Genomic DNA, 13,740 nt, shown 5'->3' with positions numbered 1-13,740 from the left:
TGCTGTGAAATGACCGAATATCTGCGATGTTACTATACTTCTCAAGAACCTGAAAAATGCCCCCAGTGGCACAGCGGTATGTCTGTGGACTTAAAAAGCTACAATTCGGGTTTCGATACCCGTGGTGGTCAGAGCCCATTATGTAGCTTTGTGTTAAATAACAAACTTAAGAGGAAATTTCAAGAAATTTTCCTAAATGTTTTAGATTATTACCGATATATTTTCTAAATTTAACCAGCTTTACCTTTGTATTCATTCTGAATAATCGAAATTTGTTTCGTATTTTATCTTTCGAAGTGATATAATATTTTCCATTAAAATTTTAAATCTTTATTTTTGAGTTCTTTTAAGAAATAAAGATAATCGGGGACTTCACAATTAATTTTGCTCTAAATTAAACAAGTTGTTGCATTTTAAAAAAAAAAGTATTTTTTTATCAAAACTACAAAGGCTATATATAACCTTCGTATATTTCCAAAATTTGGTGAACTTTATTTTGATATTATTGGACTAGAAATAAGCACTTGATGTTTGCTTTTCCAAATGAAATTCGTTTTACAAAAACTTCTTATATTTAATCCTTGCTTTGTTGTGAAGAGTCTGAATATCTTAGATTTTACTATACTTCTCAAGAACATGAAAAAGAGGAATTTTCAATACATCTGTCACCCCTACCCCTATCACCTAAGGCATCCAATCAGCATGGGGAGCAGAAATGCACCCCTCACTACTTAGGTTTCTCAGTGTTATTATTTTCGGTTATTACAATTATCCAAGTAATTGAAATATTGCTATTATGAAGTCTCGTTATTATGTTTTCAATTAATTCCACTTTATTCGACTTCGAGCTGGCTTGGCCTAAAGATTGGGAGTGGGGGTTTGGTTTATGGTTGATTATTCATGATTCCCATTACCACCAAATATTCTCACCTTTTCAAATGCAGAAATATTTTATGTTTTTTTAGTTATGGCAAAGCTACTAAGGCTATATGCACTGGCTGTTGTCATTTGCAGCTTAAACACAGCCTAGTAGAGGAAGTTGTTTGATTTACTAATCTCTCAGCATATTCATGTATTTCTATAGTTTCTTTTCTTACATATATTATAAAATATAAATGTATTAATCATTTTAATGTATTCTTTCTAAACTTTCATATGTATCAACATGTTTTCAGTTAATGTTTATTATACTTAGAATGTTGTTAATTATACTTTAGGATTTTTAAAATGATAATGGAATTAGCAAAAAAATTTCCAATACTTTCTTAATTAAAAATAATTTTTGCATTGCCATATTTTTAAATTTTTTTATAGGTATTTTCAACTTCTTAATCATTTTAAACTATGCAAAGAGGTCATATAGTATTATCACAAATTTTCTTGCTAAACAGTAAACTTTGTACTATCTTAAATTTTCTAGTATTGGAATGAATGTGTTTTCACTGAATTATGTATATTATCTATCACACACTGTAGTAAGAATCTAAGAACAATTATTTTGAATAACAAATTAGTTTATTCACTTAATGCAATAAAATATATCCCAGTTTTTTATAAAAATGCTTTACTCTTTTCTTTGATGATAATGATTTTGAAGATAGCTTATTTGGTAGTAAAAAACTCAACTCCCAGTAACAATCCTGTGCTCTTTCTCAATTTTACTGACTGATTGGTCAATGGTCATGCAACATTTTTTTTATACATGCATAACATCCAATGAAACCTGAGAATGTAATGTTTTGTATTTTTTCTGATTTATAAGCAATGTCACCACATGATGTTTATTTTTATCAACACAAATTCAGTAGTTTTAGTAGTCTTGTGAAAATCTGTATACGGAGGAATGCAAGAAATGCAGATTGTTACAGGTTTATTATTACATTGTGTATATACTTTCATGCACAACAGTTTAGGATTCAAAAATTAACTTAATCAAGAACAGTACATGAAGATGTCCATTATATTAAATGAAGGGTAGTTTCAAACTTGAAAATGCCTTTAAAAACTCAAAATAAGTTGCATATAGGAAGCATTAATATAATTAATGATAATAACATTAATTTACTTCAAGATTATAAAAACAACTCAAATAATCTTGAACATAAATTGTTATTGGTATTAGAAAAAGATAATTTCATGGCATTGTGTTTATTTCAAAACTATATTAAATCTTACATTATAATCAACTTCTTCCATAACTACAGCACTCTGATGTTCTGAATTGATATGAAACCTGCAAAAAGAAAATACATTATAATGGGCTAGTTTAAGTACATCAAGAAAAAGAATAATTTTTTGACATACATTAGCTACCATGTTTCTAAATAGAGAATGTCATCAGATTTCATATTTAGTCATAAGTAGCATGTCCTGGGTTACCTTTGAGGAAATCATAAATCTTCCATAATTCCTTCTAAAACCCCAAGAAATTTATCCTTCTTAATTTCTGCCCTTCTAAAAACTCCTGCTTATAACTTTTAAGCAGGATATTTCAAGATGGGCAATTACAGCATGTATTAAAATAGTAAATAACTTCATTTGAAGAGATATTTAAGAAAAATTACATTGACCTTGTTTCTAGGGTGTGCCAAGGAAAAACTTCCTATGAGTAAGATCATCATCATTGACATTCTCAACAATTCCACTGAATTTTCTAGAGTAATAAAAACACTAATAAGTTTTAATTACCAAAGTACTAATACAAGTTGACAAAAATTGTTTTCAGTTTACCATTATATATATATTTATTTTTTATTTGCCACAGTGAAGAACAAATAAAATTAAAAATTCATAAATATTGATGTAATCTCATTCAAAGTGTCATTATGAATAATACATCCTTGTTTTTCAATTTGTGATTATTTTTTAGCAAATTTTAAGTGTCTTATAATGAAAGATCACCTAAAATAGTATCCTCTGCCATATCTACCTAAGTAATTTTTCATTTTATCATATAAATATATTATGAATACTGTTGGGCAATTAGTGGATTTGATAATTGATCATTAGGTTTGTTAATCACCTGCATTCAACTAATCAATTACATTCACACGAGACTTTGTTAAATAATCAGAAATGGTAATAATATGAAATAATTTCTAGTAGTTGATTATGTTTGTAAGTTGTGACAAATAAGTAAGCTGAACTATCTTGAATTCATGAAAAATAATACAAGATACCATAATTGAAATATTTCAATTACATGGATAGTTGGAATAATTAAGAATAGTAATAATCAGAAATACTAACTTTGATTAGTTGATTATTTTTGTGAAAATGATTTTACTGTAATTTTGATTAATAAATTATTTTCTGTGACAATATTCAACGTTCATAGGTAATAGATTAATCACCCAGCTCTAGTTATAAGCATGTGAGCTTCTAGCCCAATTATTTTGAAATATTTTTGAAATAATAATAATTTACTTTTAGTAAACAGTGGCAGATTTTTTTTAAGATTTAAATCACAGAATTTAAGATTTTGACACTGACATAAACCTTAATCTGAAAAACTGCTGACAGATTTTGGAAATAGAGTAGCTCTATAAAAAAATGACCTAGAAAGTCATCAGATCAATTCTACCCACTGCACATTCTAACCACCTTCTACAAAATGTATCATAACAATGAACTGTAATTCTATTTCAATGATAATATTTATTACCCCATTTTTCATAAAACCCCAATTAATCTGCAAGTTAACATTGAAAATAACACAAAATTACCAACAACTAGACCTGGGCAATTAGTGGAATTTGCTAATCAATTATATTCAAATTACCATTCTCAAATGAGACTAATCTTCCTATTTTTAACTTGTTTTGGATTTTTTTAAAGACATTTCAAACTACCCTTGACTCAATATGATAGAAATTTTCAGGTACAACATCTTAAATTTTTTTTAATACTAAACTATTGTCCACAAAAATGTATCATATATGTAACAGTACAAAACCTGTAATAAGCTGAAATTTTTTTTTTTTGGATTTCTACCTATAAATTTTCAGAAGACTAGTTAAAACTAATTCTTTGTTAAAAATAATTGTCCTAAAATTTCATGTGATAAAACTAGCAAAATTCTTTTCACAGTGTATGATAGATAAAATATAGTTCTATGAAAACAAATTCACATCAATCCTAGAAATTCGTATAAGGTAAAACATTTACTATTTGCCAAGAAAACTTGTGATGATACTAGACAACCTCCTTGTAAAGATTAAAATAAATCATAAAGTGAAAATTGCTATATCATAAGGCATATTAAAATCACAATAATATGAACAACTCTTTAATCATTGACACTTCCGAATTTTGTTTTCTAATTTTATAATCAGTGTCAAATATTTAAAAAATAATTCACTTTATATAAATATAAGCTTTAACCCTATTGCCATGGGTATCCTTTACGGCACATGACACAATATTTTAGTGTCTTACATTCAAAATGTTAAACTACTTTTTGTTTATGTTATACCAATTAGAACAGCATAAAATCTTAGCTAATAATTCATATTTTAACAGTATACAAGTTTTAAATTCTTAATTCTACAAGGCAATATTTAAAAAAAATCCTGAATTTTCCATAGTGTGTGACACACAACACATTTTCCCTCGAAAATGTACAAAATTAAACGTAAAATACTCTCTATAAAATCATTATTGTTCAAAGAAACCATAATTTTTAGTCTTCAATTTTGTTTGGTTACAGAGCTATCGATTATATAAAATCAGACCCCTCCTGCCACACCCACATATAACATCCTCTCTTTCACAATTCATTGATAGTTCTCTTAAGTTTCATTTCATATTACCTACAACCAACAGAAAGGTTTCCATAGTAATTGAATCCAAACTGTAGCCATAGTGTGATGCATTCCAAACCACCTGAATCACAATGAGAAAGCAAACAACACCGAAACAGACAAACCTTCTCCTCCACCCAAAACACAACACCACAGGCTCAGAATGATTGGATTGTGTATGTCTTACTCAACCAAAGGAACAGAACCCAGTCTGGAATTATGAACTTTCATCCTTACTCTCCAAACAAGTGGGCAAAGAGCATTCCACTTGCCCCTGGAATTATGGAGAGGACATAGAGCAACTGTGTTCAACCAAGGACACAGGACGCAACCACTCTGCATTCAAAATTACAAGGAGATAGATAGTGGACCTTCTTCCAAGAACAATGTACTGAATCTATACTGATCAAGCAGAAGGGCCACGCACACCCCAACTGGATAGCAGAGTATAAAATCTGAACAAGTATTACGAGTAGGCTCCCACGTAGGCTGGTGCCACTCCTACCAACATCTGGATAAAACATTCAGTTACCCAGGTAGGAGGGCCCCTAACTTGCCCTCTTTTCCAAGAGTGAAGGAATTCACTCTAACACTCTGGAGGAAAACCTCTGTCCATCATCCAGTGACGGGAAACCGGGTGTGGTAAAGACTCCCTAGCTCCACTAGTAGAATCGAGGGAGTAATGTGCAGTGGGGAGTCCTGAGGAACAGTGCTCTGAACCAACTTCCCTAAATTTTTAAAAGCAACCTGACCTTGATTTGTTCAATCCGATGATTGGCAGGGATGGACAGGATCCCCTTATGCTTTACTCATGATAATCCTAGAGTGGCAGTCCAGTATAGTACAGCATAGTATAAAGTAATACCATCTGGGCACCCTGGACCAAGTGCCTCCTCGATGAGAAACACAAGACACCACTGTGATCAGATTGAAGCCTGATACTTTTTCCCATAATAAGCCAAGACCATTAGGCATTGCTTTTGGAAGAGCAAGTAGGACTGAAACAATGTGTATAGAAGCCTTGTCATCCATGTGTAAATCCTGAAATTCCCAACTGTTGGTACAGCATTTCTGAAGCAAGGCATTCATGAAGAGATGGAACTTTGGATGATGGGTCTGTATAGGAACCCATATCTTAATAGCATCCTGACTTAACAAACCCTCAAGATACAAGAATGATTCTGATAGAGAAAACTGGGGAAGCTAGTGTATCGATGTTTATGATCCCTTGGGTGCATAAAGACCATGAAAAGGATCACTAGTGTACTCGTCCCAAAGGCATGAGGGATTCGAGTGAGCTCACATTCCCAGAAGAGAAAGAACCATCTGTGCAGTGGGAGAAGGAGAGGTGAATAAAAGCCTGGTTTCCTGTTCCATATCACAGAGCCAGATGCAAGTCCGACTGAGAGATGAGATGAAAAATAAAATATCCAGACTGATGACATTGAATTGGAGCAAAAATAGATGTCTCAGCTCTGAGAATGATGCCAGCCTCGGTGGTTTCTGAAAGTAGAATCAGGGTGTGCTGTTCTAAAACAATAGATGAAATGGTACCAGTCATCTATGGAATGAGGTGTGCACAGAGCTATGGAATGGAGGTGACAAGAAAAACCTATATTAATTGGCAGAACCCATGTGAAGCCTACGCTAGTATGGAGGAAAAAACCCTGAACTGCAGTATCTGACACTTGTGCACAAAAATCTCCAATGGTGGTGGGATGATTTTACTTAGATAGATGCAACTTTTTTTATATCTCCTTGCAGAAAGGACAAAATCATGGAAAAATTATCTAGATGTCCATTATGCTTTTGTAGCCAATAAAAGTAAGGTGAAACCATTCTTTACACTAACTAAACTGTGCAAAGAGTTTATCAGGGTTGTTTTTCTGTATGCATAAACAGTAAAATTCATCATATCCATCAGCCCCCCTAATCCCACAGGATTCAACAGCTTCTTGGCCTTCCCCTGCCATATTTTCCAGAGGTGAGAATCTATGGCTATAAGATCCATCATAATATCCATCAGCACCCCTAATTCCACAAAATTCAACAGCTTCTTGGCCTTCACCTGCCATATTTTCCAGAGGTGAAAATCTATGGCTATAAGATCCATCATAATATCCATCAGCACCCCTAATTCCACAAAATTCAACAGCTTCTTGGCCTTCACCTACCATATTTTCCAGAGGTGAGAATCTATGGCTATAAGCTACAGTTCTTGAATACATTTTTCAATGGTCTTCACGTGAAATCTGATAAAGCCATTTTCTAATAGAATATTTACTCTTATGAAGTAGATGTGATTTTAATCCATAATGGACTTTCCGTACAACAGCTTCTCTTCCATACCACTGTTTTTAACTTTCACTTTAGACTGGAAGCCCTGTGGCTCTTAAATATTAACTATCAATTAAATTAGTATATTTATTGCAACAGTACTTCTTTACATACAGGAGTTATGGAATAATACAAAAGAATTATAATCACAGATACTGAAATCTACAAGTCCACTTGTCTTAGGCCTACCATTAGTTACGCCTTTATTAAGTATGGTCTATATTCAATAGTGATAAATTAACGTTGAAATTTGTGTTTGTTTTTGCTTTTAGTCAAGGCTAAACTTTACCATACTTAAAACTCTTATTAAATAAACTTGTAATGTTATTGTACAAAGTCTACTAATGTATATTTACATCTGCCTTTTGTTTATATCCACTAAAATGAAGTGCACACACATGCCCAATTTATATAGTAAGGTGTGTGCAGATGTTCAGTACATACAAAAACCGAGTATTATTGTAATACATTTTAGCAAAGTTGAAAGTTTCCTTAAGCAAAATTCTGTTTTAACAGTAACTTATTTTTAGGAAGTAACCCAAGTGAGTAAACATCATATTGTGTTATTTTAAGTTTAACATTCACTTGAAGAGCAATAAATAAAATTTAAACAGTTAGATTTAGCATCAAGGTAATGCTTCAACTTTTGGTTTCAACTTGTTTTGAAGTTAATGAAATTTCAGTAGATTTACTGTTCATTTACTCATTGATCACTTTCCTTCAAGCTCTATTTGTATTGTGGCATTAAATATTTGTATTCTGTAAATCTGTCTTATCTCCTTGTTTGTAACTTCTATATTGAAACTAGTTAGGAAACATTCACCAAAGTTCAAGATCAGAGAAACTCCAGTTATTAATGAACCTAATTTTTCTGCTTTGCTGATTATCTTCAAGATACCAAACTATGCTACTGACAAGAAAAATTACATAGGGACTATGACTAAAGATTAGTTTAAAATCAAACTAATCAAAATCAGATTAGTTACATTTGCTAAATAATCTGATGTTTACTACATCACATTTTCAAACCATCAACAAACAAAAATAATCTTACTCAGCACATACTAAATATTCTTATATTATCATGGAACTTCAAACATTCAACAAGTTGTACTGGTGGCTATAAGCCTACTCTCAACTTATCATATAAACTTTTGGACTTCTTTCCTCTTTAAGGTTATATCATCAGAGGTCTGTTGATTCGTTGGAAATACAAGTTAATCCAAAATTTATAATTTCTAAATTGCTGTATTTCATTGAACCCTTATAGGCTGAAATAATATTGATATAATATACAATAAGAAGAATGTGCTTTTATTCAACATTTTCCAGCAGTAAAAAAAAATATAAATGAATAAAGAAATCCTACAGTGCAGCCTAGCCTTCTCTCTTACTTTTAGACATCATTATTTGCATAATAAGATACAGTTAAGTAAAAAAAAACTAAAATGCAATATTGTTAATTCATTAAAATGAAAACAACTTGCTGTTAAAGTGTCTGTGACATACACACATGGGTGAGTATCTACTTGAAAGTAACACTACAGGTGATTTAAACTATTTAATACAAAACCAATTACATAACTTGTGACAAGAGTACATATAAGAACAACTGGTACATGTAAAATATTTTCCAGCTGTGTTTTGGTGATGAAATCCACATTTGAACGGGCAATAAAAAACTGGAGAGTGTCCAACATGATTTAACCCCTTTTAGTGCAAGGCTAATTATGCCAATTTTATAAGTAAGTTAGTGTACGAGCCACAGTTGCTAGCTTTTTTGACAAGGTTTACTGATATTTTTAAGAGCAAAAACTTGTATATTTTTCTGTATGGAGTGACACTAACAGCCCTGAAACAATTCAAATTACAACACACATTTACATTTGTTTAATAATCCAATGTTTACTACATCATGTTTTAATACCATTGACAAACAAAACATTTTAAAAACTTATAAGTTAAGAAGAAATAATAATAAATAAAATAAACTCACCTAAGTTGTCTTGAACCAATTAAAAAAAATGTAGTTTCATTTTCTTTTCAACAGCTGGGTAAGTTTTGAAATCTCAATTCCTGTAGCAGCCCAATGACAACCTGAGTTAAGAAAACATAGCATTAGCAGAGAGGAAACACTGTACTGTGTGATTTGTCTTTCTCACTTAATCCTCCAAGTAAAATTAAAGAGCTGTATGTAATGACACTGAATTAAAGAGAATATAGGGCAATTTAATACTTTCACCATTTCTGATTAGGACAAAAAAAAGGCTAAAAACTGGAATGTCCGTTAACCCTAGTTTTGACCTCCAAATCCCTGGTAAACCAGGCAAAATACACATGGTATTTGCAGAAAGGTTGCCCCCTCTTCAGATATTCACTGAGAAAAAAAAAGTGGCCCAACATGATTTTACTACTTAAAAGTTAAATACAAAGCTACTTATTCAAGTTTGATAAAGAAAAAGGTATGTGTGCCATTGTTTCCCAGATTTAACTACCAAATCTCATTGAGCCAGGCTAAACACACGACATTTCATTTGAATATTCATGATGAAATAAATGGCCCAAAATGTTTCTTAAATGCAAGACAAATAAATTGACATAAGAACTTAAACTTAAAGACTGAATAAGAACCTGGGCAAAAAAGACATCAACTTAGTCTTAAACTTCGTATTGCAACTTACAAGACCCTAACAATACCGATTTGTGAACACCACTCAACATGGCACTGTGTACTACTAGTATTACTACAGGGCTAATGCTTCTACTTTAAGTTTTACTCCTGATAAATAACAAAAGTTCAAATCTTGATTCAATTCTACACAGCTTAAGTGTTTGAAACACTGCAAACTTCAAACAGGAATCATCATAAGTTCTGGTATTTAGTGGTAAAATGCTACTAGTATTAGTAACCACTTTTAATCTTACTCTTAAGCTCTACGACAAACTAGAACTTGGTTTCAAGCTCACTATTCCGTACTGCCGTAGCCTACTACTCGTTGTATCACTATTAATACCAATAGTAATAGTTAAGCCTAAAAATAAAATTAAAAATATTAAATAGATCTTAAGAAGCACTTTAATTTAAATTATGAAATCCTTTGTGCCTAGTATTAACTCGCTTCGACGATCTCAAATTACTATTATTAACACTAATATTACTATTAGTATATTCACGACCAGTGAGTTTTATTTTACTTCAGTTTTCATCGTTCATACTGTTAAAGTTGTAACTACCATTTACTTTACACTTATAGTTAACTAGTCTTTAGTGTTTTGCTAATTTAGTACCAGCCTATTATTTTTGCTTTGGTAAAATTCGCCTAAAAAAAAAATTAATGTATAATATATAAATCGTACAAAACGTTTTTCCTTTCTGAACCAAGCCAATATCAAGATCCAGTAAATACACTTAAAAGAAAACATCTACCGTTAAACAAAACCTTACCAATTTCACTTCACTTCTTCCTTCCTTCGAAATTTATCAAATTTCAATAGTTCGCTGAACGCGCGCAAAAATAAAATAATTGCAAAAATACCCGCTAGGATACTTAAGTTTGATTGGACTAAGGACAAGGCATAATCTTTTTTGTTTTCCTAATTTTATCTCAAATATGTGCATTAGAGGCCCGATATCCTGAATGTTTGGAAAGGTAAATCTTTGTTCTGGAAGCGTTCAGATTATCATTTTTTTATTTTTGTGATTCCTTATCTAATATTTCATCTTAACGTGATTTCTTACAATAATGATGGTAGTCTACAGAAATATGTATTTGTGAGAGGCGGTCCCGCTGACCGGAGGGGGGAAAAGGGGCCAACTGCCTAGGGGCCCAGGCGAATGAAAACTGGTTATGCCGAAATGCCCGCAAAGCATATTTAGGCTATATCTTCATTTAATCATAAAAAACATAGTTTGGCTTTACTTTGCATATGTAGACGCTTGATATATTACGAATGATTGAAATTATAACTTGGGTAATAATCAATATATATATTTGTTACTTTATAGATACTTTATAGATTCAAAAAAGAGAGGCCCGGCATGGCCAGGTGGTTAAGGCGCTCAACTCGCAATCTACGGGTCGCGGGTTCGAACCCAGTCCCACCAAACATGCTCGCCCCTTCAGCCATGGGGGCGTTATAATGTAACGGTCAATCCCACTATTCGTTGGTAAAAAGAGTAGCACAAGAGTTGGCGGTGGGTGGTGATGACACTCCTGGTGAGGGATAAACGTATTTTCCGGTAAAATTTGGTAACTGTTTTTAAGCTAATTAGGATGTGCTGAACTAAATTTTAATATTCAGCAAAGGCCCAGAATGGAGAGGCAAAATATGACAGTCTTTTTACTTCCATAAATTTAAGGATTCGGTTTACAAAGTAAATATATTTGTATATTTGCATGTCTTCTTTCATAAAACCTGGCAAATATGTTGTTTGTTATAAATTTGTTTCATTTTTAGGTATTTGAAACATGAATTTAATGTTTTTTTATCTTAAACTAGTAAATTTCTACATAGTGAATTATTATATGTTTAACATTTCTAATGGTGGTTGGTGAAAAATTGGAAAACATCATTGTTAATTTAATTAGTTTTATTGTTGTTGCTGCCGTTAAGCCCAAAGTTACACAATAGGCTCAATACTTCCTTCAATACTACTGAGTTTCAATCTTAGACGTATTTAGGAAAATATCTAATAAAATATTTATACAAAGCAAATAATGAAGTAAACTAAAATTGTAAAACACTTAGCATGTTAGGCTTAATTATATAAAGGGGTGTGGTTGAGTCCTATGGTATTGCTCTAAATTTCGGATCTGGTGAACCAGGCTCGAATCTGTGTGATACTACAAAATATTCCCTTGGGTGATGGTTTGTAGGGTGCTACCGACTGGTTGCCTTCCCTCTGATCAATAGTTATTTATTTATTCAGACAACCAATTTTGTTCTCATATTTCTGGCATCCACATGCTCCAGTACAAAAAATGTGATATTTCTTGTATTTTTAGAGCAGTGTTCCAGAACTTTTGTACACTGACAGATTATAACGTACAAACAGCTAACTATAAAAATGGGCTTTCTGCGGTATGTTTATTTAATTTGTATTTCTACTTCATAGTGCTAACTACATATGAGATTAATAGCAGCATCTCAGTGTTGCACAAATATATTTTGGAAGAGACTAGATCTAGAAAACATCATAGAAGTTAAAGGCCGAAATCTGTGAGCAGGGTCAGATAAAGGGATCAATTGCACCCTGAGAGTCCCGATTAAGATAAAAATAAATAAATAAATAATCAAATTCTGGATGTCTTATTGAATAACATATCTTTGCAACTGTGTCTCTATAACAATAGCGATTTTAGTCGTTTCATATGGACCTAATATTTTGTCAGTTTTCATTAAGATGTTCTTACCACTTGTTTTTTCATAAATAAAAAAAATCATTTTTAGTACTTTATATTTATTATAAATACTAGAATTATTACTATTTTGTGGAGTGTCTAGCAATCGTTTGTGTTTGTATATTGCTTAAATTGTAATTCAGAAACTATAATGTATTTATAATTTATGAAGTTAAGCTCTGAGGGCCCCTCCTACAATATATATACCCCCCCACACACACAAGTTTTAATCTATCTCTGCCTGTGAGGCCAAATTTATTACACATATTTTTTGTAATTTTTAGCTAAAGTAGTCTTTTGGACATTACCAAAGAAATAATTAATTTACATTAAAACTAAGTGGCCTGGAATGTTTTGTTTGTTTTTACCGATTAATCGGAAATAACCTGCAAACGAAAGAAGCCCGTCGTAACAGAATCAATGGGCTATAGCCTATTAACGAATAAAAATTTATTTTTAAAGCGTTTTAATTTAGAACAATATCTATTGTTCTTGTTGTTTTACGGCAAGATTATCAAATATGCTATCTGCACTCTGACCACGGCGAGGAATCGAACCAAGGATTTTAGCGTTGTAAGTCAGTAAACTTACAGCTGATCCATCGGCAGATTATAGTATTAACATGCTTAATTAAAGATATTAATATGTTTTAGGTAATGAATTTATGAAAATTAATTTTCTAACATGCTTTTTATTTTTGTTGTTAAGCGCAAAGCTACACAATGGACTACGTGTTATTTGCTATCGAGGGTATCAAAACCAGATCTTTCGCATTATAAGCTTTCAGACTTACCTTTGAGCCACCAGGAGGCTTTGTCATGTTTAGGGATATTTGGTAATTTAATGGTAGCCGTAAGGGTATTAAATCAACATTTAACGTGTAGACTGTAGAATATATATATATATATATGTCTTGTAAATTTCAGATACTAACTTTAAATGAAAATTAGAAGCCTTTAGAGAAAAAGAAAATTTGTTAAGTTATCCTAAATTTTGTTTGTTTGTTTTTTGAATTTCGCGCAAAGCTACACGAGGGCCATCTGCACTAGCCGTCCCTAATTTAGCAGTGTAAGACTAGAGGGAAGGCAGCTAGTCATCACCACCCACCGCAAACTCTTGGGCTACTGTTTTACCAACGAATAGTCGGATTGACTGAAACGTTATAACGCCCCCACGGCTGAAAGGGCGAGTATGTTTGG

The 13,740-nt window shown here is 32.0% G+C and overlaps 1 protein-coding gene across 1 annotated transcript in view; it reads right to left on the bottom strand.

Annotated features, from left to right (window-relative positions):
- Window positions 1–1,855: 1,855 nt before the first annotated feature.
- The window catches only part of LOC106463818 (techylectin-5B-like), a 26,684-nt gene continuing 14,799 nt past the window's right edge, over window positions 1,856–13,740 (bottom strand). Inside the window, exons 5-6 of the mRNA XM_013923888.2 lie at window positions 9,136–9,236; window positions 1,856–2,233 (exon numbers count right to left, since the gene is read on the bottom strand). Coding sequence (XP_013779342.2) covers window positions 9,183–9,236 — 54 coding nt within the window. The 3' untranslated portion in view covers window positions 1,856–2,233; window positions 9,136–9,182. The remainder of the gene's footprint in view (window positions 2,234–9,135; window positions 9,237–13,740) is intronic.

The sequence above is a fragment of the Limulus polyphemus genome, unplaced genomic scaffold, assembly GCF_000517525.1.
Source record: "Limulus polyphemus unplaced genomic scaffold, Limulus_polyphemus-2.1.2 Scaffold1490, whole genome shotgun sequence".
NCBI lineage: Eukaryota > Metazoa > Arthropoda > Merostomata > Xiphosura > Limulidae > Limulus > Limulus polyphemus.
This window is presented reverse-complemented; position numbering and strand designations above follow the sequence as displayed.